This window comes from Lipotes vexillifer, unplaced genomic scaffold (assembly GCF_000442215.2).
Source record: "Lipotes vexillifer unplaced genomic scaffold, Lipotes_vexillifer_v1.1 scaffold534, whole genome shotgun sequence".
NCBI classification, from domain to species: domain Eukaryota; kingdom Metazoa; phylum Chordata; class Mammalia; order Artiodactyla; family Lipotidae; genus Lipotes; species Lipotes vexillifer.
This window is the reverse complement of record NW_006787833.1, coordinates 619,970-646,038: the sequence shown is the minus strand read 5'-3', so window position 1 is coordinate 646,038 and position 26,069 is coordinate 619,970. Positions and strand designations below refer to the sequence as shown.

The 26,069-nt window shown below is 39.7% G+C and overlaps 1 protein-coding gene across 1 annotated transcript in view; it reads right to left on the bottom strand.

The window, feature by feature from the left end:
* CUBN (cubilin) overlaps positions 1 to 26,069 on the bottom strand; it is a 273,447-nt gene that overhangs the window by 235,107 nt on the left and 12,271 nt on the right. Inside the window, exons 7-17 of the mRNA XM_007460874.1 lie at positions 24,867 to 24,993; positions 23,746 to 23,908; positions 21,297 to 21,428; positions 20,022 to 20,117; positions 18,039 to 18,157; positions 17,418 to 17,604; positions 16,169 to 16,281; positions 13,412 to 13,646; positions 9,219 to 9,400; positions 7,199 to 7,361; positions 5,958 to 6,145 (exon numbers count right to left, since the gene is read on the bottom strand). Coding sequence (XP_007460936.1) covers positions 5,958 to 6,145; positions 7,199 to 7,361; positions 9,219 to 9,400; positions 13,412 to 13,646; positions 16,169 to 16,281; positions 17,418 to 17,604; positions 18,039 to 18,157; positions 20,022 to 20,117; positions 21,297 to 21,428; positions 23,746 to 23,908; positions 24,867 to 24,993 — 1,705 coding nt within the window. The remainder of the gene's footprint in view (positions 1 to 5,957; positions 6,146 to 7,198; positions 7,362 to 9,218; positions 9,401 to 13,411; positions 13,647 to 16,168; positions 16,282 to 17,417; positions 17,605 to 18,038; positions 18,158 to 20,021; positions 20,118 to 21,296; positions 21,429 to 23,745; positions 23,909 to 24,866; positions 24,994 to 26,069) is intronic.

Below are 26,069 nucleotides of genomic sequence, written 5' to 3'. Positions count from 1 at the left end.
TATGAGTGCACATCAGAATGTTGATCCTTCAATGGCCAACCATGAAAGGGTCTCATTGGATGTCTCTGAATTAAGTTCAAGGCAGGAGTGAGAAATCTGGCCTGAGAAAGCCTTGCATTAGTACAGTGTTTTTAATTCTTCAAGCTTCTTTTATGATTTCCTTGATTTATCCTTACAAAGTTTGGAGGAAACGGTAGGGCATCTTATAGAAGTAGGAACTCAAGTATCCAGATAAAGAATGATTCAAGGTTATAGAGCCATCAGATGACTGACCTAAAATAGCTTAGACGGAGTGCTGTGCAGAGATGGCTGAGTAGGAAGACCCGGAGCTCAGCCCCTCCCGCGGGCACACACAGAACTTACAACTATGTACAGAGCAACTATCCACGAGAACAGCCTGAAGACCAGCAGAAAAGGTTTTCCACAACTATAAATAAGGAACCATAACCAGATAGGTAGGAGTGGCAGAGACACGCTATAGTCAAGATCCATACCCCCAGGTAGGGGATGCACAACTAGGAGGATAATCATCACTGCAACAGTTCTTTCCAGAGAGTGAGGGGTCCCAGCTCCACATCAAACTCCCCCAGCCCCAGGGGTCCTGCACTAGGAAGATGAGCCCCCAGAAAGTCTGGCTCTAAAGGCAGCAGGGTTTATGTACATGAGAGACAGAGGGCTGTAGGAAATAGAGACTCCGCTCTGAAGGAAAGCATGCAAAATCTCACCTGCTATGAGTCACAGTGCACAGGCAGTAATTTAAAAGGAACCTGAGTCAGACCTACTTGCTGATCTTGGAGAGCCTGCCAGAGACAGGAAGCAACTGAGACTCCCTGTGGGGACACAGAGGTTGGTGGCACTCATTTTGGGGAGCTCCTTCTACCACAAAGACACTTGTGCTGGCAAGTGTCATTTTGGAGTTCTCCCTCTTGCCTGTTAGTACCGGCGCCTTATCTGCCCACCAGCGGGCTGACTCCAGCATCAGCCTCCCAGCCGCCCAGCCAGCCACCCCAGGACCTGGTCACACCCACCAGAAGGGCAGCATCAGCCCCAGAACCCCGCCCAGGCCATGTGGCCAACCATTCCAGGACCCAGTCCTGCCTACCAGCAGGCTCATCACCGGCCCTGAGACACCCCCCCCAAGACCATGCAACCAGCCATGCCAGGTCCTAGCCCCACCCACCACTGGGCCCAGCACCAGCCCCAGGACTGCCCCAGGCCATGTGACCAGCCACAGTGGGGCTTAGCAGTGGTCCACCAGTGGGTTGGCAGTACCTCAAGAGGCAGGCCTAACAGCCAAAGGATCAGGGGCCAGTCCCACCTGTCAGTGTGCCCACAGCAGTTGGCTCTGTCACAACAGAAGGGGCCACTCAGCCCACATGGGGGCACCAACAGAGCATAAAGCTCTGGTGACCAGAGGCGAGTATGCAGCAGGGCCCCACAGGACATCTTCTACATAAGGCTGCTTCTCCGAGACTGGGAAATGTAACCTACCTACCTAAGACATAAAAATAAACACACAGAATTAGGCAAAATGAGGAGACAGAGGAATATGTTCCAAAGGAAGGAGTAAGACAAATCCTCAGAAAAAGAACTAAATGTAGTGGAGACAAGCAATCTACTTGATAAAGAGTTCAGGGTAATGATCTTAAAAATATTCAATGAACTTTGAAAAAGAATGATGAACACAGTGAGAAGTTTAACAGAGAGTTAGAAAATACAGAGAAGATACCAAAAAGAGCTGAAGAATACAATAACTGAAATAAAAAATACACTCAAAGGAATCAAAGAATTAGCAAACTTGGAAATCAGCCAAGCTGAACAGAAAAAAGAAAAAAGAATTTTTAAGAATGAGGATAGTTTAAGTGACCTCTGGGACAACATCAAGTGTACTAACATTCACATTTAGGGGTCCCAGAAGGAAAAGAGAGAGAGAAAGGGGCAGAGAGCTTATTTAAAGAAATAATATCTGAAATATTCCCTAAGCCGGGAAAGGAAACAGATATCCAGGTCCAGGGAGCACAGAGAGTATCAAACAAGATGAAACCAAAGAGGTGTAAACCAAGACACACTGTAATTAAAACAGAAAAACAATTAAATATAAAAAGAGAATATTGAAAGCAGCAAGAAAAAAGCAACTAGTTATATACATAGGAACTCCCATGAGACTATAAACTGACTTTTCAGCAGAAACTTTTCAAGCCAGAAGGGAGAGTAACAGTATCTTCAAAGCAATGAAAGGAAAATACATACAACCAAGAATACTCTATCTGGCAAGACTATTATTCAGATTTGAAGGAGAGATAGAGTTTTACAGACAAGCAAAAGCTAAAAGTGTTCAGCACCACTAACCCAGCTTTATAAGAAATGTTAAAGGGTATTCCACGTAAATGGAAATGAAAAGAAATCTGGGGTAGCAATACTTAGATAAGACAAAATAGACTTCAAAACAAAGCCTGTAACAAGAGACAAAGAAGGGCATTACACGATAAAGGAATCAACCTGACAAGAAGATATAACAATTACAAGTATATATGCACCCAACATAGGCACACCTAATACATAAAGCAAATATTAACAAACATAAAGGGAGAAGTTGACAGTAACAATAAAAGTAGGGGACTTTAACACGCACTTATGTCAATGGACAGATTATCCAGATAAAAGATCAATAAGAAAACATTGGCCTTGAATGACACATTAGACCAGATAGATTATATAAAACATTCCATCCAAAAGCTGCAGGATACACGTTTTTCCAAGTGTACATGGAACATTCTCTAGGATAGATCACATGCTAGGCCACAAAAAAAAGTCTCAGTAAATTTAATAAGACTGAAATCATATCAAGTAACTTTTCTGACCACAAGAGTATGAGGTTAGAAATCAACTACAGGGGAAAAAAAAAAAAAACCTTGCAAAAAAATACAAACATCCACATCTTTGATGCTAAAAAATATGCTACTAAGCAACCAATGGGTCACTGAACAAATCAAGAGGAAATAAGGAAACACCTGGAGACAAATGAAAATGGAAACACAATGATCCAAAATGTACGACACAAAGCGAAAGCAGTTCTAAGAGAGAAGTTAATAGCGATACAAGCTTACCTCAGGAAATAAGAAAAATTTCAAATAAACAATCTAACTTTACACCTAAGGGAACTAGAAAAAGAAGAACAAACAAATCCCAAAGTTAGTAGAAGGAAGAAATAAGTCATAAAGATCAGGGCGTAAATAAATGAAATTAAGACTAAAAAAAATAGATCTCCTGGGGTTTCCCTGGTGGCGCAGTGGTTGAGAGTCCGCCTGCCGATGCAGGGGACACGGGTTCGTGCCCCGGTCCGGGAAGATCCCACATGCTGCGGAGTGGCCGGGCCCATGAGCCGTGGCCGCTGAGCCTGCACGTCCGGAGCCTGTGCTCCGCAACGGGAGAGACCACAACAGTGAGAGGCCCGTGTACCGCAAAAAAAAAAAAGATCTCCTGAAGACAATATTAGCGAACCAAATTCAACAATACATTAAAAGGATCATACATCATGATCAATTGGGATTTATCCCAGGGTTGCAATGATGGTTCAATATCTGCAAAGTAATTGATGTGATATACCACATTAACAAATTTAAGAATAAAAACTATATGATCATCTCAATAGATGCAGAAAAGGTTTTAACAAAATTCAACACCCATTTATGATAAAACTTTCAACAAAGTGGCTATAGAGGGAATATTCCTCAACATAATAAAAGTCATATATGACAAACCTACAGTCAACATCATACTCAACAGTGAAAAGCTGAGGTCATTTCCTCTAAGATCAGAAATGAGACAAGGATGCTCACTCTCTCCACTTTTATGCCACCTAATATTGGAAGTCCTAGCCACAGCAATCAGATAAGAAAAAGAAATAAAAGGAATCCAAATTGGAAAGGAAGCAGTAAAATTGCTACTGTTTGCAGATGACATGATACTACATATAGAAAATACTAAAGACACCACCAAAAAACTCTAGAACTAATAACTGAATTTGCAGGATACAAAATTAATATACAGAAATCAGTTGCACTTCTATACACTAACAATGAACTATCAGAAAGAGAAATTAAGGAAACAATCCCATTTACAATTGCATCAAGAAGAACAAAATACCTAGGAATAGATCTAACTAAAGAAGTAAAAGACATACTCTGGAAACTATAAGATATTGATGAAAGAAACTGAAGATGACAAAAACAAATGGAAAGATATCTGTGCTCATGAATTGGAAGAATTAGTATTGTTAAGATGATCATACCACCCAAGACAATCTACAGGTTCAATACAATCCCTATCAAAATACCAATGGCATTTTTTACAGAATTAGAACAAATAATTCTAAAATTTGTATGGAAACACAAAAGACCATGAATAGCCAAAATAATCTTGAGAAAGAAGAACAAAACTAGGTGTATCACACTCCATGGATTCAAATTATACTACAAAGCTACAGCAATCAAAACAGTATGGTACTGGCACAAAAACAGACAAGAGAGTCCAGAAATAAAGCCATACTTATATTGGCCAACTAATCTATGACAAAGGAGGCAATACAATGGAGAAAAGACAGTGTCTTCAACAAGTGGTGCTGGAAAAACTGGCCAGCTACATGTAAAACAATGAAATTAGAATATTCCCTAACACCATACACAAAACTAGACTCAAAATCCTGGTGCATAGTAAGTACTCTCTAAGTGTGAGCTATTTTTACTATTCTCAAAGTAGAAAAACAGATGTTGGAAATTTAGTTTTTATTTATATAAAAATATCTAAAATTGCTTCATAATGAAAAACTTTAATGTACTTTATGAGGGACTTTAGAAAACATAAACTGAATGAATATACACATTTACTTTATCATCTGAGTTTAAAACTTCTGGATTAAAAAAATATATTATTGTGGTACCATGGTCAATGCACTTCTCCATTATTGAGATAGGTTCGGATCTTACGCTAAAATTCTATGCTTCCTCTCTCTACATGTGAAGGAGGGAAGAGGGTAAGAGGTTACGTGGGTTTTTCCTGGAAAAATGAACTGGTCTAACTTAACATGAGCAAACAAAATTGTCACTGCCTCTCTGAGTTTATACAAAATGATTGCATCCAACAAAAAGTATTTTGTTTCTCTTGCTCAACACTTTAATTTGTGGCTTGACCAATAGTTAAACAAATGAAATACCAGGGGAGGCAGATAAAAACTGCCTTTTTGTCTCAGATATTCTTCTTATTACAACCATTACACACATTTAAATTAAACTTTTCTGTGGGAGAGCAAGCAGAACTGATGAAGGGAAAAAAATCCCTAAACTCTAAAACAAGGGTTATTCAATGCTTTAACTTAACTCTCTGCCACTGACTGGCTAGCTCACCCTGGGCAAATCCTTTTACTTCTCTGGGGTGAGTTCCCTCACATATACAACTGTCCTGGACAATCTCTGAAATCTGTAACCTATTAGTAAATGCTATTGGTCTTATTCATTTGTATTCACCTTAGTTATTAGGGCCTATTATTGGGACTCAGTTTAATAGCTTGTAATTTAGCATTATTATGAGCTTCTAGCCTCAGCTTTCATTTTTGTCCTTTGTTATTCTATTACCAATCTCCTGTTTCACCATCTGTAGATCTATTTTTGGCAAATTCTTTCATATTCTCTAGGACAGGTGTTCTCAGACTCTAGCCTGCATCAGAATCAGCGGGGCCAGGAGGAGAGAAGGACCTGTTGAAACACAGATTGCTGAGCCTGTGCCCTAGAGGTTCTGATTCGGTAGGTCTGGGAGAGGACCCAGAACGACACTACCTGCATCCAGATCATCCAGGTGATCTGGATGCTGCAGACGCAGCAATCATTTGAAGACCTCTGCTCTACAGAATATGAAAAATGTTGATAAACATCATCTGAGGACCACTAAGTAGCAAAAGTTACCTCAATGTAACTCTGAGAACAGCCACTCTGGCCTTCCAGCTCCACGTGGGTGAAGTTGACTTGGACTTGCTCTCCCAGCGGCTGCCTTATGGTATAGATGCACTGTCTGCTGTGTGTGAAAGGTCCGGACAAGTCAGCAGAGAGGAGACCCTCTGGGTCTGTGTAGTTCCCTCCACACTGCAGACCCACTGAAGAGAACACAGAAGCGAAGGAAAAGGTCACGTGGATGGCCGTTCCTCCAGCTCCCAGGCATGAGATACAATTTTTAAAAATTATACACACACACACCATCACACACCCACTCTATTCACCCTCTACGGGCTCATGCCTTTCGTTACAAGAGTTTTCAGCTTGACACGTATTTGTGGGACGTCCACGTAGTGCCTAAAGAAATAGCTGTAGAAATGTGTGCTCTAACTACCAATCTGACATCCTTTTTGACAAATTGCTTTTTAAATGCATTTATGCTCTCCATTCCAAAGAGATCTGAGGCAGTTTATAAAATACCTGTAACAAAATAAAATATATGACTAGAAAAATGAATCAGATTAAAGGAATCATGAATACAGAATAGCAAGATGCAGTCAGGGGAAATTTGCTATGCAGAGAAAACAGGTATGACTACACAAATTACAGAAGGTCGGCTACAGATTCACCCTGAAGCCAAAATAAATGGAGAAAGAAGACTAGTGAAAAGATGTTATTGTTATTTTTCCTGATATTGAGACTTAAAAAGTGTTTTTCCTATGAATTCTCATCAGGGCACAATGATGTATGTTGAGAACAAAATCCGCTACAGCCCTAAAACAAAAATCACAGAGCATTTCATTGTTTTTTGTTCGTTTGTTGGTTTATTTTAAGGTATCAGTGCAAGTTAAAGGCATGATAGCTATAAAATCTGACACACCTCAAGATAGATTGCGTTTCTCTCCTATCTCTCCCAACAAAACACTGAATAACCCCTAGGGAACTGATGTCTGAATTATTTAATTTTAGGGACCTGACACATATCTACCATAATGTGGACCCCAGAATTTAGGGACCAAGGGATATTATAGCATTAATAATAGAACTCTGGGAAGAAAAAGAAAAAAATTTGGAACAATGAGAGAAATATTTATAAATACACATTATCAGTGTAAGTAAGTCATCTGCAGCCTCACATTTAAAATAGAAGGCAACTATAAGCATAGCACTGTCCTTCATATTCATATTAAGCTCCCAGTTACCAAGTTACTTACAAGGTGATGTTAAGTAGGTGATATGAAACCCTTGGTCATTAACCTGGTTGTCGGAATGGAAATGAATCCTGGCAAAGGGACCTGTAGTCTGGAGTGGTGGAACAGACAGAGTGGTGCAGAATTTCCCAAGAACCGGGTCCTGATGCAAAGGACCATCTCGAATCTAAAACAAGAGAAGGGATCGTTAAGTTCAAAGTGGTCAGATTTTAACAAACCCAGTCGCTTTGTACAGTAACGTCAGAAAACCCATCTTTACAAGTGACGACTCTGGGAGGCTCTCCTGTCACCTATGTATCTATCACACGCTTGGGGTTCAGGAAAGGGTAATCTCCTCCCACCCAGCCCTGATGCCTTCCGTTCTCTCTGAACTTTAACTCTGAGGCTGGGTGTACACTTTGAATTTTTCTCAATATTTCCTTTCCTAGGTTCCCCCTGCCCCAGATGTTTGTTTTGGAATGATACATTCCTAATGATCTAGAAGAAGAAATGAATATATGCAAAGAAAACAGAAGAAGGAATGACAGCAATGTCACTGATGCACAGCTTGGTCTAAATACTCAGGAGGATCAGTAGTGGAAAAGGAAGTAAAGTTAGATTAGATACAACAAGAAAACAGTTTTATGAACTTAAAAAGCGAAACTTTGATAGTAATTAAGTACTGCAATAATGACGATGTGACCTTAGAAAACCATTTTAATTGTTGGGTTTTAATCTCTTAAATAATTGTGCCAACCACTCTATGATTCTATTGTAACTGCAAATTCTGTACTGCATAGAACACCAAGGTACCAATGAACTAATAATATTTTAATATGGCCAATTTTGTCCACTCAAATTAATGCTTCTATTGGAAGCAAAGTTATAGGGCAGCATGACTTTATTCCTGTAATTTAACTAGCTCCTTGAAATATTCTTGAGAGAGGAGAGGCATTTCAATATTATTGGAATGATTGGTTCTTTCCATTATACATATCCAGGAATTAATACGTAGGAATAAAAAAAAAATGCCTCTAATTTTAATTTGATAGAATATACTGAAATTAATTTCAAGAAAATTCACTTTAATGTGAACATTTAAAGGATTATCTTCCTGATATTTTCCAGAGAGGAAGATTTTCCAGTCATTCCCAAAGGTTTCAAATCCATTACAACTGTTAAATTACTAATGACTTTAACTTGTGGAGATTTCTGTTTGACAGCCATACCCTTCCATCCTTTATGAATAATTCCATAGCACTCCATTCTTCTCTAATAGACTTGGGAGTGCATATTGTCTTTTATCACTACTGCAAGGGGTAGTGAGATTTATGATGATAAACAAGACAGGAACAACATACAAACTCAATCTTCTCAATATTTTCAGTCTGCAAATGGAGAGCAGCATCTTTGATAGACCTACATGCTTATGGCATCTGAATATAACAGTCTTTTTTCCTCTTCCGCATTTTAATCTTTTACTAATGATAAACTGGGGGGGGCAGAGGGTGACTCCTCTCTTTCCAGTGACGATTATCAATACATCTGGTGAGCCACACCCTTTAGCAATCCATTTCAACACAATTGCTATTAAGTTGTTTTTCTTCATGGAACACTATAGGCAACTTGTGAAACACCTTGTCAGTTTACGACAGACAACTGAAGATCTGAGTCTGCTTTGGAGAAGATAGCCATTCCTGGGTGTTGATTTCGTAAATTCTGCTGTTCCCATGGTAGGAGACTGGGCTTCCAGGTAATGACGGGAAGGCAGGGCAGTCTGCTTCCCAGATTTAAATGGAACCCACAAGAAGCAACAAGCTGGGACAGTTAAGAATAGGGAGTTAGCGGGAATTCCCCGGCAGTCCGGTGTTTAGAACTCCGCGCTTTCACTGCTGAGGGAATAGGGAGTTGGCATTGGATGCCTCTTGAAGAATACATCTAACTACTGCTAATAAACTGTGGTCATCCAAGGGCAGCACCAATCGTAGTTCCCCGGGAGTTCTAATCACATCATGATAAATTTTATCTAAATACAATTGTTTACCTCAAGATAATCTTTGCTGCAATCATCACGGTGCTCCAGGCTCAAGGTCCCAAAGGTAAATGTTATCAGGAGACCAGGACTAGTTATCACTTTCCAGACACAATCTCTTCCTGGGGGATACTTTCCAGGATATCCCGGAGACTTAATAGAACCATAAGTTCCAGTCAGTATACCTCCACACTCTGAAATAAGAGGAAAAAATAACTTTACATTTGCATACAAGTTATAATTCACATAGAATTATCACAGCCTTTACCGTACGAAGAAAAGCTTTGTTTAAATAACTATGTGCAGTTTTGGACACGCTCATAAGTTAAGCAAGACTTTCTACTTTCCAGTTTGGTAAAGTTATAAATCCAGGAGTACCGACTGATAAATAAATGAATCACCCATGCTTCGGGCTCCGTGCTTATTAGCCATCTCATGGTGACATGATTTAAAATGCAGTGCTGAACTGTCTGAAAGATGAATAATGGATAAAAGATTTATTTTTTCTCTTTGAAGGAGATTAATTTCTGTACATTAACTCTTTTTTTTATATTGAAGTATAGCTGATTTACAATGTTGTGTTAGTTTCAGGTATACAGCAAAGTGATTCAGAATATATGAATATATATTCTCTTTCAGATTCTTTTCCATTGTAAGTTATTACAAGATACTGTGTATAGTTCCCTGTGCTATACAGTAAATCCTTGTTTATCGGTTTTATATACAGTGGTGTGTACCTGTTAATCCCAAACTCCTAATTTATGCCTCCCCTACCCCGTTGTACATTAACTCTTAAAAAGTTCTGGAACTTCTGTCAGCCCCTATGCCTTTCAACAAACCAGATAATTTTATACATTAGAAGAGTTAAGTGTGACATAATGTTCATTTGAGAAGGTTTCTTAACACTGTGATATAGTTATACCATTCATTTTATAAATGAAGAAATTCAAATGTCTATGGGTGGTTGAGCCACTTTCCCAGGAATGGGATGAGGGGAGGATAGGGCCAGGCTTTCTGACACCCACTGCACCACCACCCGCCAGCCCCCTAAAGCTGCATATCATCTGGGGAGGCTACTGTAAAATAGAAAAACAGAAATCTAGATATACTAGACTGCAGTAAATATACATTAGAAAAAAAAATAAAATGAAGTGACATTTTAGATGTGCAGGTTATGATATTTACATAGCTATGCAGGTTATTCAAAACAAGTTTTGCTACCAAGGCGAAAAGTAAAACAAATTTAGCTACATGATTCTCACTATTCCTAATGAGAAAAAATCTCAGCTGCTCAGAGGAAGAAAAGGGTTTTAAAACTTAGTACTTAAAAAAATTATCATATGGGTAAAAAAATTAAAATACCATAAGCAAAGTAAAGTGTTAACGGCAAACTGGGAAGAATGTAGTATATAATACAAAGAGTTAATATCTCTAAATTACGAAGAGCTTCTAAAAAGAAGAGATACAAACAAAGAGTTCACCGCAAAGTGAAAAGTACCTCCTGATGTAATTAGTTTTGCAAAAACAAAACAAAACAAAACTGAATATGATCAAACTCTCTCTGTGTGCATTTCTCAAATTGCAGTGCAGGGCAGCGGGGCCCAAACAGTAGCAATACCCTTGCTGGGTGAAAGAAATAGAACTCAGAATTTGGGGCTACTAAAGTGGCTGGGATTTTGGAGCAGGGTATTATAGTGAAAGCAGCTGCATGAAAATAGCACCAAAAAAAAATTTACACGAGTGTCCTTGGGTCCTTAGCTGAATGCTGAGCTGTGCACACACAGGGGAAGACTGCAGACTAACAGAAACTAGGAGACAAAGCCAAAACCTTTGTGTGTAATTTGAGTCCCAGGAGAGGAGGGAGGAAGAAATGACAGAAGCAGAGAAGAAAACCACAAGATCATCTCAAAAGACTTAGAAAAAGTATTTAATGTTTCAACATCCATTCATAATAAAAAATTCTCGGCAAGCTAGGAATAAAAGGTGTGATGTTTTAAAAATGTTCATAAATTCTTTGGCACTTTTCCCATTGAGAGATGGGATCTACGTTTCTTCCTCTTTAATCTGGGTTGGCTTGTGACTGCTCCAACAAATTTTTTTTCTTGTTTTTTGGCCGCACTGCACAGCTTGCGGGATCTTAGTTCCCCGACCAGGAATTGAAACAACGCCCCCAGCAGTGAAAGCGTGGACTCTTAGCCACTGGACCGCCAGGTAATTCCTGTGACTGCTTCAACCAATTAAAAATATGGCAGAAATAACACAATATGACCGCTAAGGATGGGTCAATAAAAGCTATGCAGCCCCTGCCTGGTTCTGTTGTAATGCTTGCTCTGAGAGAAGCCAATTGCCGTGAAAGAAGTTGCACTACTCTAAGACCACCATAGGAAAGGGGCTCCATCCATGTAGGCTCTCAAGTCAACAGCCTGGCTGACTTCTCATCCAGAGGCCAGCCTCAGCTGTTAGCCCTATGAGTGAGTCATCTTGGATTTCCAGCCTCATTGAGCCTTTAGATGACTACAGTCCCAGCCAACATCTCATTGTAACTGCTTAAGAGATCAAGTGATAATTGTCGTGCTGGGACCCTTCCAAATTCCTGGTCCACAAAATCAGAAACATAAGAAAATGATGAATGCTCTACAACACTAAATTTGTGGGTAATTTGTTATCCAGCAACAATAATTCAGAGTGAACTTCCTTAATGTCATAAAAGTTCTTTACAAAAACTTCCAGCTAAAACATTATATTTAAAGGTGAAATACTGAACATTTCCCCATGAGGCTGGGAACAAGACAATGACACCCACTCCATCACTTTTATTCAGCATTATATTAGATGTCCTAGCCAAGAAGATAAATTAGTCAAGGAAGAGGAATAACAGTTAACAAAGATTGGCAAGGAAGTTGGAAAACAGATAACATATGCGCAGGTAACATCACTGTGTATGTAGAGAATTCCAAAAGACTCTACCAAAGAAAATGATTAGAATTGATGAATGAATTTAGCAATGTGTCTGGATTCAAAACAAAATATTTTAAAATATTTATACATAGAATACTTCTATATATTAACAAAAAATGAAAAATAAAATTTTAGAAAAATAATATCATTGAACATAGCATAAAACATCAAATAGCTAGAGAAAATATTAATAAAAGCAGTGGAATGCTTAAGCACCGAGATCTATAAACCATCGCTAAATTAGAAGAGAACTAAGTAAATACAGACAGTCTATGTTTATGGATTGTCAGGGTCAACATTTTTAAGAGGTCATTTCTTCCCAAATTGATTATAGATTCAATACAATGCCAACAAAATCCCAGTAGATTGTTGGGGGAAGTTAACAGGTTGATTCTAAAATTTATATGGAAATGTAAAGGATCTAGCTTATTTTAAAAGAACAAAGTTAGAGGTTTTACACTACCAGATTTCAAGTGTCGATATGAAGCCAATGTGGCACAGGACAGATAAATAAGCCAATAGAAAAGATGAGAAATTCCAGAAATAGATCCACGGATTTATTGATGGGCGAACCGGAGGTTCAGTGTGTGGTTCTCTCTACTTTTTTATATGCTTAAAAAATTCATAGTAAAAAAGTTTAAAAAAGAGTACCAAACCCAAATAACAACAGAAGGAACAAATCATCATGTGACATTAAGATAAAAAAGTACTAAGTGAAGGAGGAGACAATGTCCCCAACACCCCACAGTATGTACTAGCAGGGGCTATAAAGATGCTGTTCAGTAGTTTCACAGGGGATGCTTAAAGACGCATGTTTTTTAAACTCTTTCAATTCATCTGAATTGTATTATCTCTGAACACAAAAGGAAAGTCCAGTTCAGTTTAGATTTACTTGATTTTAAAATAATTATAAAAATCATATATCATTAGATCTCAAAACAGCTAACGTGGGCTTCCCTGGTGGCGCAGTGGTTGCGAGTCGGCCTGCCGATGCAGGGGATGCAGGTTCATGCCCCGGTCTGGGAAGGTCCCACATGCCGCAGAGCGGCTGGGCCCATAAGCCATGCCACTAAGCCTGCGCATCCGGAGCCTGTGCTCCGCAATGGGAGAGGCCACAATGGTGAAAGGCCCGCGTACCGGGAAAAAAACCAAAACAAAACAGCTAACGTATCCAAAAATCTAATACTGATCAAGAAAATTTAATAACCTCAAGAATTTGCTTTATTTCTCTCCATGTTTACACTTACCTGGTGGCTGTGTTTCCCATCTTACTGTAAAGCCTCTCTCATTTCTTAAATGTTCAGAATAGAAATGAAAATAGAGGGTGTTGTCACTACTGAGGAGTTCGTGATGGGGGATGGAGCCACAGAACCTTCCAAGCTGAAATGCCGCAGAGGAATCCCCATCATGAATCTGAAGAAACTCGTGTGGACAATTGTTCACTGATTCTAATTGGAAAAAAGTGAAAGTGATCCGCAGCACCTAAAAATATAAAGGTCACAAGAGACTATTTTTCATTCCTATGTTAATTCTAAGGTATTTCTCCTACTAGTTGGAAGCATTTATATTGAATTGAGTACCTTTCAAGAGATGGATCTATAATTTCCTAAGTATTCACAAATACATATGACAGTTCTATATATTAAAATGACTTGTGCTAAAAATTGCTTAGACCTAACATGAGCTAATGTCAAAAATATGAATATTAATGAAATAGATTTTTAACAGCTTTATTGAGGTATAACTGATGTAGAAAGAACTACACATATTTAATGTGTACAGTTTGAGAAGTCTAGACATATGTAAACACCTGCAACACCATCACCACAGTCAATGTGATAGACATAACCAACACCTTCCAGTTTCCTTCTCTCTCTCTCTCTCTCTCTCTCTCTCTCTGTGGTAAGAACACAACATGAGATCTATCCTCTTACATCTTGAAGTGCACAATGCTGTATTGTTACCTCGACGCACTATGTTGTACAGCAGGTCTCTAAAACTTATTCACTTACTGTAACTGAAACTTTATACCTGTTGAGTTGTTATTCAATGGGTTAATGAAATAGATTTCAGTACACTGTCAACTTCATTAAACAAAGGCACTCCAAATGTATAGCTAGCAGTGCTTCCAAATCAGTAAAATATAACATTTAAACATCTACCTTGAATTAAATTTAACTGACTAATAACCTGTAGTGTGTAGCATACCCACAGTTCATCAGTGACCCCCAGAGATGCTGATTTCTCAGGGGTCTCTGAACCTCTCAACTGATGCCCAGCCTGGATGGACGACCTCGGGTGTAGACAGTAGACATGGTGTAGGCAAGTGTAAAGTGTGCTAGTCTTTGGTGGTTGGATGTCATTGAGAGATGAGTAATACCAACAGCAGACATCATGGGAAAGGTACCATGAAAAGTTTTGAGTATGCAAGTAGGTGAGAATAAACATAAAAATGTGTCTTCAAGTTAAAATATTAGAATGTGCAGACTTAAATATAGTAATATAATTAATGAAACATAAAAGATTTTGTGCTGACAACCTCATTTAAAATGGCCAAACTACCAAAAGGAGGCTGTTGAATCAATTTATGATCTAAAACCACAACAGCATTCAGCTCATGAAAAAGGGTATCAGGATATTTTTGAAATTCTGTGCTAGGGTATTTTTAAGATTTGTTACTCAACATTACATCATTTTTGTCCTTGAAGCAATTTCAATGAAAATCAAATAAATGTTTATGAATTGAACTACCTTTATTTCAATATTATATAAACTGTATTATGTAAACTTTGATGGGGATAAGAAGATATAAAAATCACAATAATCAAGAAAAACAGCATGAAGTGTTTTACAGATTCACAATAAATGCATTAAAATTTTTTCACAAGGTGATTTTTTCTTGAAAGAAAGATGTTTTCAATGTCAGGAAACAGAATTCATGAAAACTAAATGGAAGGAAGGAAATTCACATAACATACCCACAGGGAGACTGATTTTGGAGTTTATTCTATTGTGGGGTCACCAGGCCCCAAAGAATCCTTGCTCTTCAAGGGAAAAAATATTTCTGACCTTGTACAATGACCTCTGTAACATTAGCTTGCTGGGAAAAATTAATAGGATTTCAAGGGAAAGCCTTAGCTATTCAGACATACAACTTTATTTTAACGAGTCCATGTGTTGGCTGAGATATAAATATTTGGAAAAGTCTGGGTAATTAATATTGGGGATAAAAGCACTAAAATCCTTGGGCTCGGGTCTTAATCTGAAGAGTGTTTGCACGGCAGTTCCATCACTGGAGTCGAACGGCCTGGGTTCAAGTCCCTGCAGGCCACTTACAGACCACGCGCCCCTGGACAGATTTCTCAGCTGCTCAAGGGTAAAATGAGGATAAGAATTCTTATCTTTCAAGGTTATGAGAGTTACACTGCAATGATTAAGTGTATGTGAAGCAATTAGCATAGGACATCAGCGCAAGCAATGCCACAGAGAAGACTTGGATAAGGAAACCACCTTAATAATAATCAACATAACACTGAGTGATTGCTACCGTCTCGGTAGCAACATGACTGTACAAATTACTGGCTTGCTGTCGGCCAACCCAGGTAGCATCCACAGTGGACAAAGCATGGAGTTTGAAAGACAAACTTGGCTTTGAAATCCAACTAGTCCAATTACCAGCTAAAGAAGGTTTTTAAAAAGTTACTTATCTTCTCATAGTTTCCATTATTTCATCTATAAAATGAGGATACTAGTACTTTAATTCAAGGAATTTGTATAAAGTTTTGAGAAAGGCTTGCAAAATACTCAGCCCAATGCCTGATACTTAGAAAGTCCTCAATATAAGGTATGATGATAGTTGTAGATAATTAGTATATATATATAGTACAGATTCAACTATCATATAGTTGAATTATCATTATGTGTATTTTATGTAATATATACACATACTACATTTTCATACATGTAAATGAAGTGCACATTTGGATGGGAGATACTGTATTTACCTTTCCCTCTTCAGTTCGGATAACCCAGAAGCAGTTAACGTCATGGACATAACCGGCATCAGGGCTCATGTAGCTGAAGCTTCCATTCATCCCTGAGAGGGACCCTCCACAAACTGCAAAGGAAAAGGAGAGGAACTCTGCTTTTCAGACGCTCTGAAAAGGCTCGCCCTGCTGCCGAAGCTTTCAGAGAACTCTGAGTAATTCTCGTTGGAGACAAGCACCCTGCCATTCTTTCTTCTCCCCCGTCTCCCTCCAACATCCACCCAAATCCCACCTCGTGTTCAAAGCCCAGCTGATGTCTCTTCATCTCCACCTGAGTTTCCCTGCCTCTTGGGGTTTTCTCCGGCACCCATTCCCTCTGTCTCTGTGACACCTGACACACTTTAATTCTTATCTTTAACTCCCGTCTCTCCTCGGCCGTTGTGTATCGTCTTGTCTCCTCAGCTGGAAGGTAAGCTGATAATAGGTGGAGACTATTTTATTTTCTGCTTGCTTATTTCTCCACAGGGTCTACTAGAGTTGTAAACACACAGCAGTCTCAATAAATGTGCCGATTCAGAATCAGGAGGAATGAAGGAGGGGTGGAGGGTCAGAAGAGGTTTAGGGAGGAGGCTGAGTAAGAAGTACTCCTGAGGGACAGATACATTTGGATGGGAAGCAAAGAAGAATCTGGAGGGGTTTGGGGAGAGAAATTTCCCAGATAAAGGAACACAGCCGAAATGCGGTGGCATATGGGGTCAAGAGAGAAGGAAATCTGTCTGGCTCGAAAGGCGTATTTTTAGGGAACTAGTGAAAAATAAGGTTAGATGGATAGGGTGAGGCCTGGTTATAGAGGATGATTGAAAAACAGTCCCAAACTTTATTTAACAGACAAGAGGGAGCCACTGTATATTTGAGAGCAGGAGACTGACAGGATTACGTGTAATATTCCCAGGAAATGAAATGGCTGCTACAGAGAAAACTCTCTCTTAGAAAACTACAATACCTTTAGCATATTTTGTTTTCAAAATGGACATAATGAAAGTGGCAAATATGGATTTAATTTTTCCTTTGATGAAAAGGTTTTTATGGCTTAAATTGAAATATATATTTACCTTGTGAATTTCATACCATTTCTGCAAGGGAAGACTTAGTTCTAAGCCTTTGAGCAATGGAACAAGAAAGCAGGCTCAAAATCTACAGCAGGACTCACTCAAGGATGATACTTCTAACCTGTGAGCATCTGTCGTACAAGAAATGCTGAGCGTACCTTGCTGGGGAATCTGACAGAGAAATCCAGTCCAGAAACGTGTGCATTCACAACTGAAAGCATTAATGCCATCAACACAGGTTCCCCCATTCAGACAGGGGTTGCTCAGACACTCATTGATGTTTTCTGTGCAGTTGATACCTGCCCAACCCGATTCACAACTACAAAGATAACCAGAGACTGTTTCCTAAGAGAAGAAGAAACATAATGTCATAGAACAAAGGGATAGACAATAAACTTGAACCAAGCCAAATGATAAAGAACAGCAGTGCTGTGTATTCTGTGTAGAAGGTGTCAGAACCATAAGCATCTTCCAGTAGCCTAACTTGTACTGATTCATTTAAACGGTAATTGCAAAGTATAAGAAATCAGATGTATTTGGGTCAAACTGCAGGCTTTGTTTTACCGCTTTGTAAATCACTGAGAGAAAAAATGAACTCATTGGTTTTTCCTGGGAACTAAAGTTATTACCTACCTTTTACCTGAAAGTTATTGACAGTTCTTTATCTTAAGTTTGAATCATTACCTTAAAATCTGTAAATCATAGATAACATACTTCTCAGAAGTGAAACTAAAATTATTCTCAGTACGCAGTTTCCCCAGGAAGAGCAAAGGACTCACTTGGCACTGTCCATTTAAACAGGGGTGACTCAGGCAAATGTTGCTGAGCTGCACACATCCATTTGGCCCATAACCGCTTCCAGTATATCCCGGGAAACAGGTGCAGACAGGTAAGGAACCTGTTTAGAAATACAAATGGACGCGTAAATACAGGTCCCCTCTATTCTGACCCAGTAACAAAGCTCAGGCTCTGTCCTCTAAACAAGGAGTCATCAAAGTCTACACATCCCCAGGGGCAGACAAGGCGAGGTGTGAAGAGAAAATATTAGAATCTTTTTTTTTCTAGTTGTTTTCTTAAGAGTAAGAAAGACATGACACATTTTCAATATTTATTTGCAGGTTGACACTGGTGCTGTCAGCCTGTATGTCATGGTCCTGAGTTGTGTACAAATGGGAGGCATGCCAAGGAAAAGGGGAGTTTCTTATCATGGCAGGCTTGACAGCAGGAAAGTGCATTCCTCTGAGGACAGTATCTGTTGCAAGCACTGTACACATACTGACTAACTTAATCCTCTCAAGAGCCCTATAAATAGGTACTATTATAATTTCCATTTACAGATGAAGACAAAGCACAGAGAGATTAAGTGCCTTTCATCAGGGACACACAGCTAGAACACGGTAGAGCCACGGGAAAAGTAAAATCCAGTCTTCTAGAATTCATGCTCCTAACCACTTCAGTGGGCTGTTAGTCATTTAATAAACACTTAAAGAGTTATACACATATACACATGCATATATACACACATATATTCTTGCATATATACACACATATATTCTTTCATATATGTGATATGACAAGTTAGCAAAAGTAAAAGTGGTATTTTCAAACAACGAGAGATATGATACATTATTCAATAAATGGAGTTGGGGCCACCTATTTGGACAAAAATATCAAATTAGACCTCTACTTGACGCTATAGATAAAAACAAATCTTAAAAAGATCAAAGATTTTAATATTAAAAATAAATGAGAGTACATGTACTTGACTATTTTTAAAGAGTGTGGTAGGGAAGACCAAATTCTCAGAGGAAAAAACCCCAAAAGAAAACATTTACCTTTTTGACTACATAAAAATTTTAAACTTCTAAATAGAAAATACAACCAAAAAATTAAAATAAAAACAACATCCAGGAAAAGTACATGTAAAACATAAGATAGATAATGAGATAATATCCTCATACTACCTAATGAAATTTTACAAATCAATAAGAAAGCAGATGAACAAAGGACATGAAAGAAAAGTTTTAAATAGCCAGTAGATATCTAAAAAGTATTCATTATGAATTATTAGTAATCAGAAAGTTTTTTGATTTAATCAAAATTAAAATAATGAGAAGGCAATTTTTGCCTATAAAATTGACCAAAACGAAAAATAGCAATAGTACCCATTATTGTCAAGGGTGGGGTAAATGTATATTTTCACACACTGTTAATGAGCATATAAATTGATACATTTTCTGGGAGAAAATTTAGTAATATGTATGTATTTTTTAAATTGTAGGAGGTGAAGCTTCTTTTATGCAGCACAGCAGACCCTGTTGGTTTTCACCCTAGATCCATTTGCCCCTCCTCAGTAGTGAATTCCTTATTTTAACTGGGGGCATGGGCACCTGAAATAAAGATTACATTTCCCAGCTTCCCTTGCAGCCAGGCTCAGTGGAGCCAAAGGCCCAGAAAGGGGAGTCCTTAAACAGAGCTGACAGGTCCTCCTTCCTCCTTTTCTCCTTCCTGCTGGAATACAGTCATGCATCTATCAGCTGGCTTAATTATCTTGGGAAATAACTGCAAAAATTAGAGCAGATAATAAAAGAGCATAGTCTATTGCATTTTTAAAAATCCAAATGTATAGAACATGGATTAATTTTTGGTTTGAAGACCAAATTAAGAATTTTGAAAATAGAGGATTTTGATTTTAAAATGTTGATTTGCTTTAGAAGGTCATATTAAAATACCCCAAACCAGAGGGAGAGATGAGTCATTACCCAGAACCAAGGAGCATGACGCGAGTGGGTGGCAGCCTCCGTTATTGACCGAGCAGAGGTCTATGAGGGCGCAGACTCTTCCATCGCCCTGGTACCCTGATCACAGCAAGAGCAGGGGCATGAAAAGCAACGTCAGGAATATGCAAGAAGAATCCCAATCTGAGAATCAAATATCACAGGAACCAGACCAACCACAGATCTTCCACCATCAAAACAGAAAATGTAAATGTAATGTGTCATAAACAAAATTCCATAGTTAAGAAAATGGACAGGGACTTCCCTGGTGGCGCAATGGATAAGACTCCACACTACCAATACAAGGGGCCTGGGTTCAATCCTTGGTCAGGGAACTAGATGCCACATACATGTCACAACTAAGAGTTCGCATGCCATGACTAAGGAGCTGGCGAGCTGCAACTAAGGAGCCCACCTGCCACAACTAAGAAGCCCACATGCTGCAACTAAGGAGGCCTGGAGCCACAACTAAGGAGCCCACGAGCCACAACTAAGACCCAGAGCAACCAAATAAATAAATAAAATAATAAATAAATATTTAAAAAAGAAAACGGACAACAAGAATTAGGAACCTGATTTCAGAAACAACATTCAGGGTTGTTTCTAATGACACAAATAAAACTAAAAAGACAAATGAAACTACTGGGAGACTTAGAAAGTGCTGACACTAAGGAAGTTGACATTTTTTAATTACAGTGACTTTGAAGATTGTGGAGCTGAATTATTCTAAAAGTCCAAAGTACTGTTATTTCATGTTAATAAAACATACAGGGTTTCAGTTTACCCCTTAGAACTCCCTTAACTTCTTGGATAGAAACTCAGTTTAGATTAGAGAATAGGAGTCATGACCTCTTTCCAGAAGAGAAGGGAAACTCACATGTATGATATGCCTACTATTATGTCTGTAATTAAGTAAACTTTATATGGAAAACATCTCATGAGTTCATTATATTAATAAATTATTTGTGGTAACAATAGGTCTGTGATCCATAGAGAAAATCTGTCAAGTTCTGCATTATCTCAAGAGGCTATTTCACAGTTTGTAAAGGCTTATTGTTTTCCACTGATATTCAAAATATGTTTTATTTCTTTCTTATAACATAGCTGAACTAATGTACCCTGGATCCATAAGTTAAGTAAAACTTTTTGCACTATTCAGTTTGTCTCCTTAGACATAAGTCATATTTACAACGGAACACAAGAGCCTGTTTTAAAATGCATGTTTTGCCTGTAAGGGTATCAGGAAATTTGGTGTAGCACCTGGTGGACAGGGATGACAGTGGTAAGATCCAGGTGTGTTTATACACTCAACAGGTGGAGCCACAGAACAACCGCCATTGCTTATCTCACATTCATTGATATCTTCACAAATGTATCCATTTCCTTGCCAGCCTAGAAAAACAGGTTTGAAAAGTTAGCTCTTCAATAGTTAAAAACACATGAAAACCTGCTTAACTGTGTAAGGAACCACTGATTAAAGTGAGATATACTCTACCTATCAGATTGGCAAAAATTGTTTTAAATACTTACGATGAAATTCCGGCAAAGAGGTGGGCACATGGGGTAGTCTTATATGCTGTTAGTCAGAAGCTAAATTAATAAAACCTATCGGGAAAGAGATCTAGGAGTATTCATTTAAAATTTTTAAATACATACCTTTTGCCTAACACTTCTTAAAACTTATCCTGCAATGATAAAATTGTCAGTACATAAAGATGTAGGTAAGCTGGTATCTACTGCAGCATTGTTTAATGGGAAAAAAACTCTCAATGGTCTATAGGTGCATAGCTGAAAATATTATGACTCATCTATACCACTGGATGCTAAAAGCTATTTTAATAACATGTGCACACACAATGAAAGAATTTTCCCTTATGTATTTTAATTGAAAATACCAAATTTTAGAAATATATGCAGAGCTGTGATCCCAGTTTGGGGAAAGAATTGTTTTTAAACCTGCATATAGGTCTGTGTGTTTGTATGAGTGGAAGGAAAAGGCAGAAGAGGAGAGAACCAGTTGCTAAGAGTGGTCTCATCAGGAGAAGGGGCTTGAAGAAGGAAGGGATTATCATGTTACTTGAGACACAGCTGTTTTATTTAACTGTTGAGTTTTGTTACTCAATTGAAATGACTTAAAATTATAAGAATTTTTAAAACATTTTAAATCCTTTAAAATATTTATTTTCTTTGATCTAAGTAGGGACCCCTTCTAAAAATCTACCTAAGAAAATTATCATATTTGTGGGTGAATAATTGAATCCATAGAAAAAAGCTGGAAGGAAATATGTTTAAACATTAGTGGTGGTTCTGAGTGATGACTATATTTTTTTTCTGTTGTTTTTTTCGTAATTTTAAAGTTTCTTTATATTTTTTAAGAGGATATATTGCTTTGATATTCAGGGAAAACTAAGGTGACTGACAGGAAAACAAAAAGTTTGTGTTTCTCTTTTTCCTCTCCAACAATGAAAAGAAAAATGTAAGAACACCTTTGCCCAGGTTATACTTTAAATGACTGACTTTTCTGGTTTCTAGTTTTTAAAGGCGGTCATTGGCAAACTACCTTCAAGAACATGACTATTTGCACAGTTTGCTTTTGCCCCTGAGAACTAAGAAGGAAAAGGTCCTGACGTGCTTTCTTCGGTGTCTTTCTAGTTGTACAAGATCTAAACATGTAAGATGAAGAAAGTCACTAAACCAGACATTGATAAGTGAACCAACAGGCACGTGAGGTTCCCTGGCAAGAGAGGATAAGGGAGAACCCAGCAGCTCAGCTCTCACCCAGGGCCAAGCAGACCTGGGTTTGGATCCTGACTGAGGCTAAGCTCTTAGATCTTGGGCAAGTTATTTACCTTCTCTGAGGTTCAAGTTCTTATATTTCGAAATGGGAATACTACTAATTCCTACCGTTTCTTGTTTCTGTTGTAGCTGCATGAATTAGAAATTGCCTAGCACAGTGCCTTAATGCCATTCTCATAAGGAATAGCTGCAGTTATTATATTCTTCTTGGGTTCTGCACCCAAGGAGTGCAGACGGGCCTTGTAAACTCTCTGGGGTCTGGTCGATTGCTTACCAGTGCACCCAGATCAGTGCTCAGCTCACAGTAGGTGCTCTGCAAGCAGGCCTTGAAGGGAGGATGGTGATCTCACAGTAAGAAATGAAGCTTTGACTCAAACCCAGGCAGTCTCTGAGCCCTGAGTCCACATTCTCAGGGACCTCCCCTGGAGGTTCGGTCTCTCTGGGTCTGTGATGGAGCTGGACGACCCTATTTACAGCCAGGCCCCAGGGTCTTCTAACAACACACCCAGTTGAGGACTACTGGACTCCAGTGAACACAGTCAGAGTTCAGTTTGCCCAAGTCTACAATCATCTGGTTCATATGAAACATGGGACCAGAGCACGTGTCTTTTGATCTCAAGTCTAATCAGTTCACAGCCATAGAAACAAAATGTTTGACCTCCCAAACTCTGTGGCTAACCCTGGCCCCGACATTTGACTCTGGCACACTTTGGTACAAACCCCCCATTTCTTTTGTTGAATTGTTGCAGCAGTAAGATGGCCTGGAGTGGGATTTAGTGAATCAGGACATGAAACTGGATCGGAAGCCGTCCTGAAAACAGCATTCTTATCCCTCGGTAGTGGAAGGAACTTGGTTCTGGCGTTTTGCCTGGCTGCCAGGCATCTCTGGCCGGGTGGGGACACGTCCATATACCTGTGGGACAGGCGCCACAATAGAAGGAGCCCGGCGTGTTGAAACACTGCACAAGCGCTGAGCAAGGTGGAGGCCAGAGGCTGCACTCATCTCTGTCCAGCGTGCAGGCCATGCTGTTCGACGGGGCCGTCCACCCGGCATCGCAGAGGCAGCTGTACTTGGGCTGGCAGGACGACAAGGGTGTGAAGAAAGGCAATCAAGAAAAATGAGCATGAAAAGCCTTTGAAAAATCTCACCGAGCCCACAGCTGATTTTTCCTCTAACGTTCATTTCCATGAGGCCAATCGAGTGGCTTCTCTTTTTCTTCCCATATGATTAAGCATTTAGACCAGACCATGAAAAAAAAGAGAAACAGCTTTATTTTAGAATAAGGGAAACCTGTCATTTGCCCCCAAAGACGCCTGGGAAAGTAACAACAATCAAGAGCTGTAAGTCAATATAATTAAAGTCAATCAACTCAGCCTGCTCTGCTTTTAGAGGGAAAAACACCCATGGAGGCACAGACCTTGGAAAATCAATCCTGTTTGTTTCCTTTTTGAAGGTTCCACCCACCACCACCCCTCCCACCATGGCTGGAAGGGAACCATTTTCCATCACATGGGCAGAAAAAAATAGAACTAAAAATAAAGACCGGAAGGTCTCCAGCAGGGCCAAGTGGGCCAGGGCTGGGCGACCTTGAAGGCCAGGAATCAAGGTCGCCAGGACCCAGAGCACAGGGGATGCTCAGGGAAGTGGAGTCTGCAGCAGTCACAGGGGCTCAGGGGCCAGAAAAATCCAGACTCCTTAAAATGGTTGCAAACAAGGGCAGGCCTTTTGTGTTGCCATGTCTTGTCACCGTTAAAACTAACAAGGCCAAGAGAAGGTCATGCCTCACAGCGAGATTCATGGACGAATCATAAAAAAAAAAAATGCTCGGATTTATATAATGAAATCAACCTCTGGGTCCCATTTTCTGTTTATTTATAGACAACGGTCACAACCTTCCTCATCTGAGGCCGGCTTAAGGGCGGGACGTGGCTCCCCTCTGCAGCCCCACAGGGTCCTGCTTGTACACAGCTACGCAGAGCGAGCAACTAATACCCAGGCCTCTCCCGAGGGGTCCCACTCCGGAAGATACCCACCTCTCCAGCCTGCACTCGGACCAGATCCTCGCAGATGCCATGGACACAGCGCACCTGGGAACCCCCCTCACAGTCATCGTATTTGGATGCACAGTGGGGGCCGTGGGTCTCAGGCGAGCAGAGACAACTGTTGGTCACACAGAGCACAACGTCAGGACCTGTTTCTTAGCGTCAATAAAAAAATAGCAGTAATTCCGATTGCAGGTCAGTGATCTTCACGTGGAATCATAAACCAGCAAACCAGATTTACTGGCTGGCGTCTTGGGAGAAAATCACTGTGTGCTTCTTTAAGTGGCAGATTGAGTAAATGTGTTATCATCTCAAATATGGGGTGAGAGGGCACAACTACCACTATAAATTCTTCTGCTATCAGGTTATCAAACAGTGCTTTCAAAGGTCAGCCATCTATAAACTAAGGAGGATGGAGTTCATCAGGACAGTAAAGGGAGAGATCATCGCAGCCGTTCATAGGCCATCCAGCTGGACCCGCCAGTAAGCACAGGTGACCTTGACTGAATGAATAAACTCCCGAATATTCTCTAGGCTTGCATAACCTCACAGACAGTGGTATATCCACACCTCAGAGTCTATGATGATGATGATTATACTACAAGGGCAACACTTCTATCCATAAGACAGGAGTTAACATTTCTTTCATTGTCACACTGTAACTCACAAGATGTAATTATCACATATTACCTAAACTAGCCGTGGGTGTTTTGTCATGAGATTTCAGTTCAATAATAACCAAATAAGCAAAGTTGTTTTAAGCTATTGTGATCTTAAAGTTGCTGAGTTAGTTTTACATCTGTCCTGCAGCTTCAGAGGGAATGTGGACGGTGTGAGATGGCTGGGGGAAGTGGGTGGGGGAGATAGAGAAATCACTGAACTACACTTCTTTACACACGTCTGAGCACAGCTGATGGAGCGAGAGCCAGGCCCGCAGGGCACTGTTTGCCTGACTTGAGCCATGCTGGCCACTGGGGCCGAGGGCAGAGTCAAGGTACGAGGAGGACCTGTGTGGCCATGGACCGTGAACTAGTTTCTGATTGTTCTGGAAAAGGGGCCACTCTACCTGGTAAAGAAGCTCTTTTGTTTGTTTTTTGTTTTTTTTTTTTTGCGGTACGCGGGCCTCTCACTGTTGTGGCCTCTCCCGTTGCGGGGCCCAGGCTCCGGACGCGCAGGCTCAGCGGCCATGGCTCA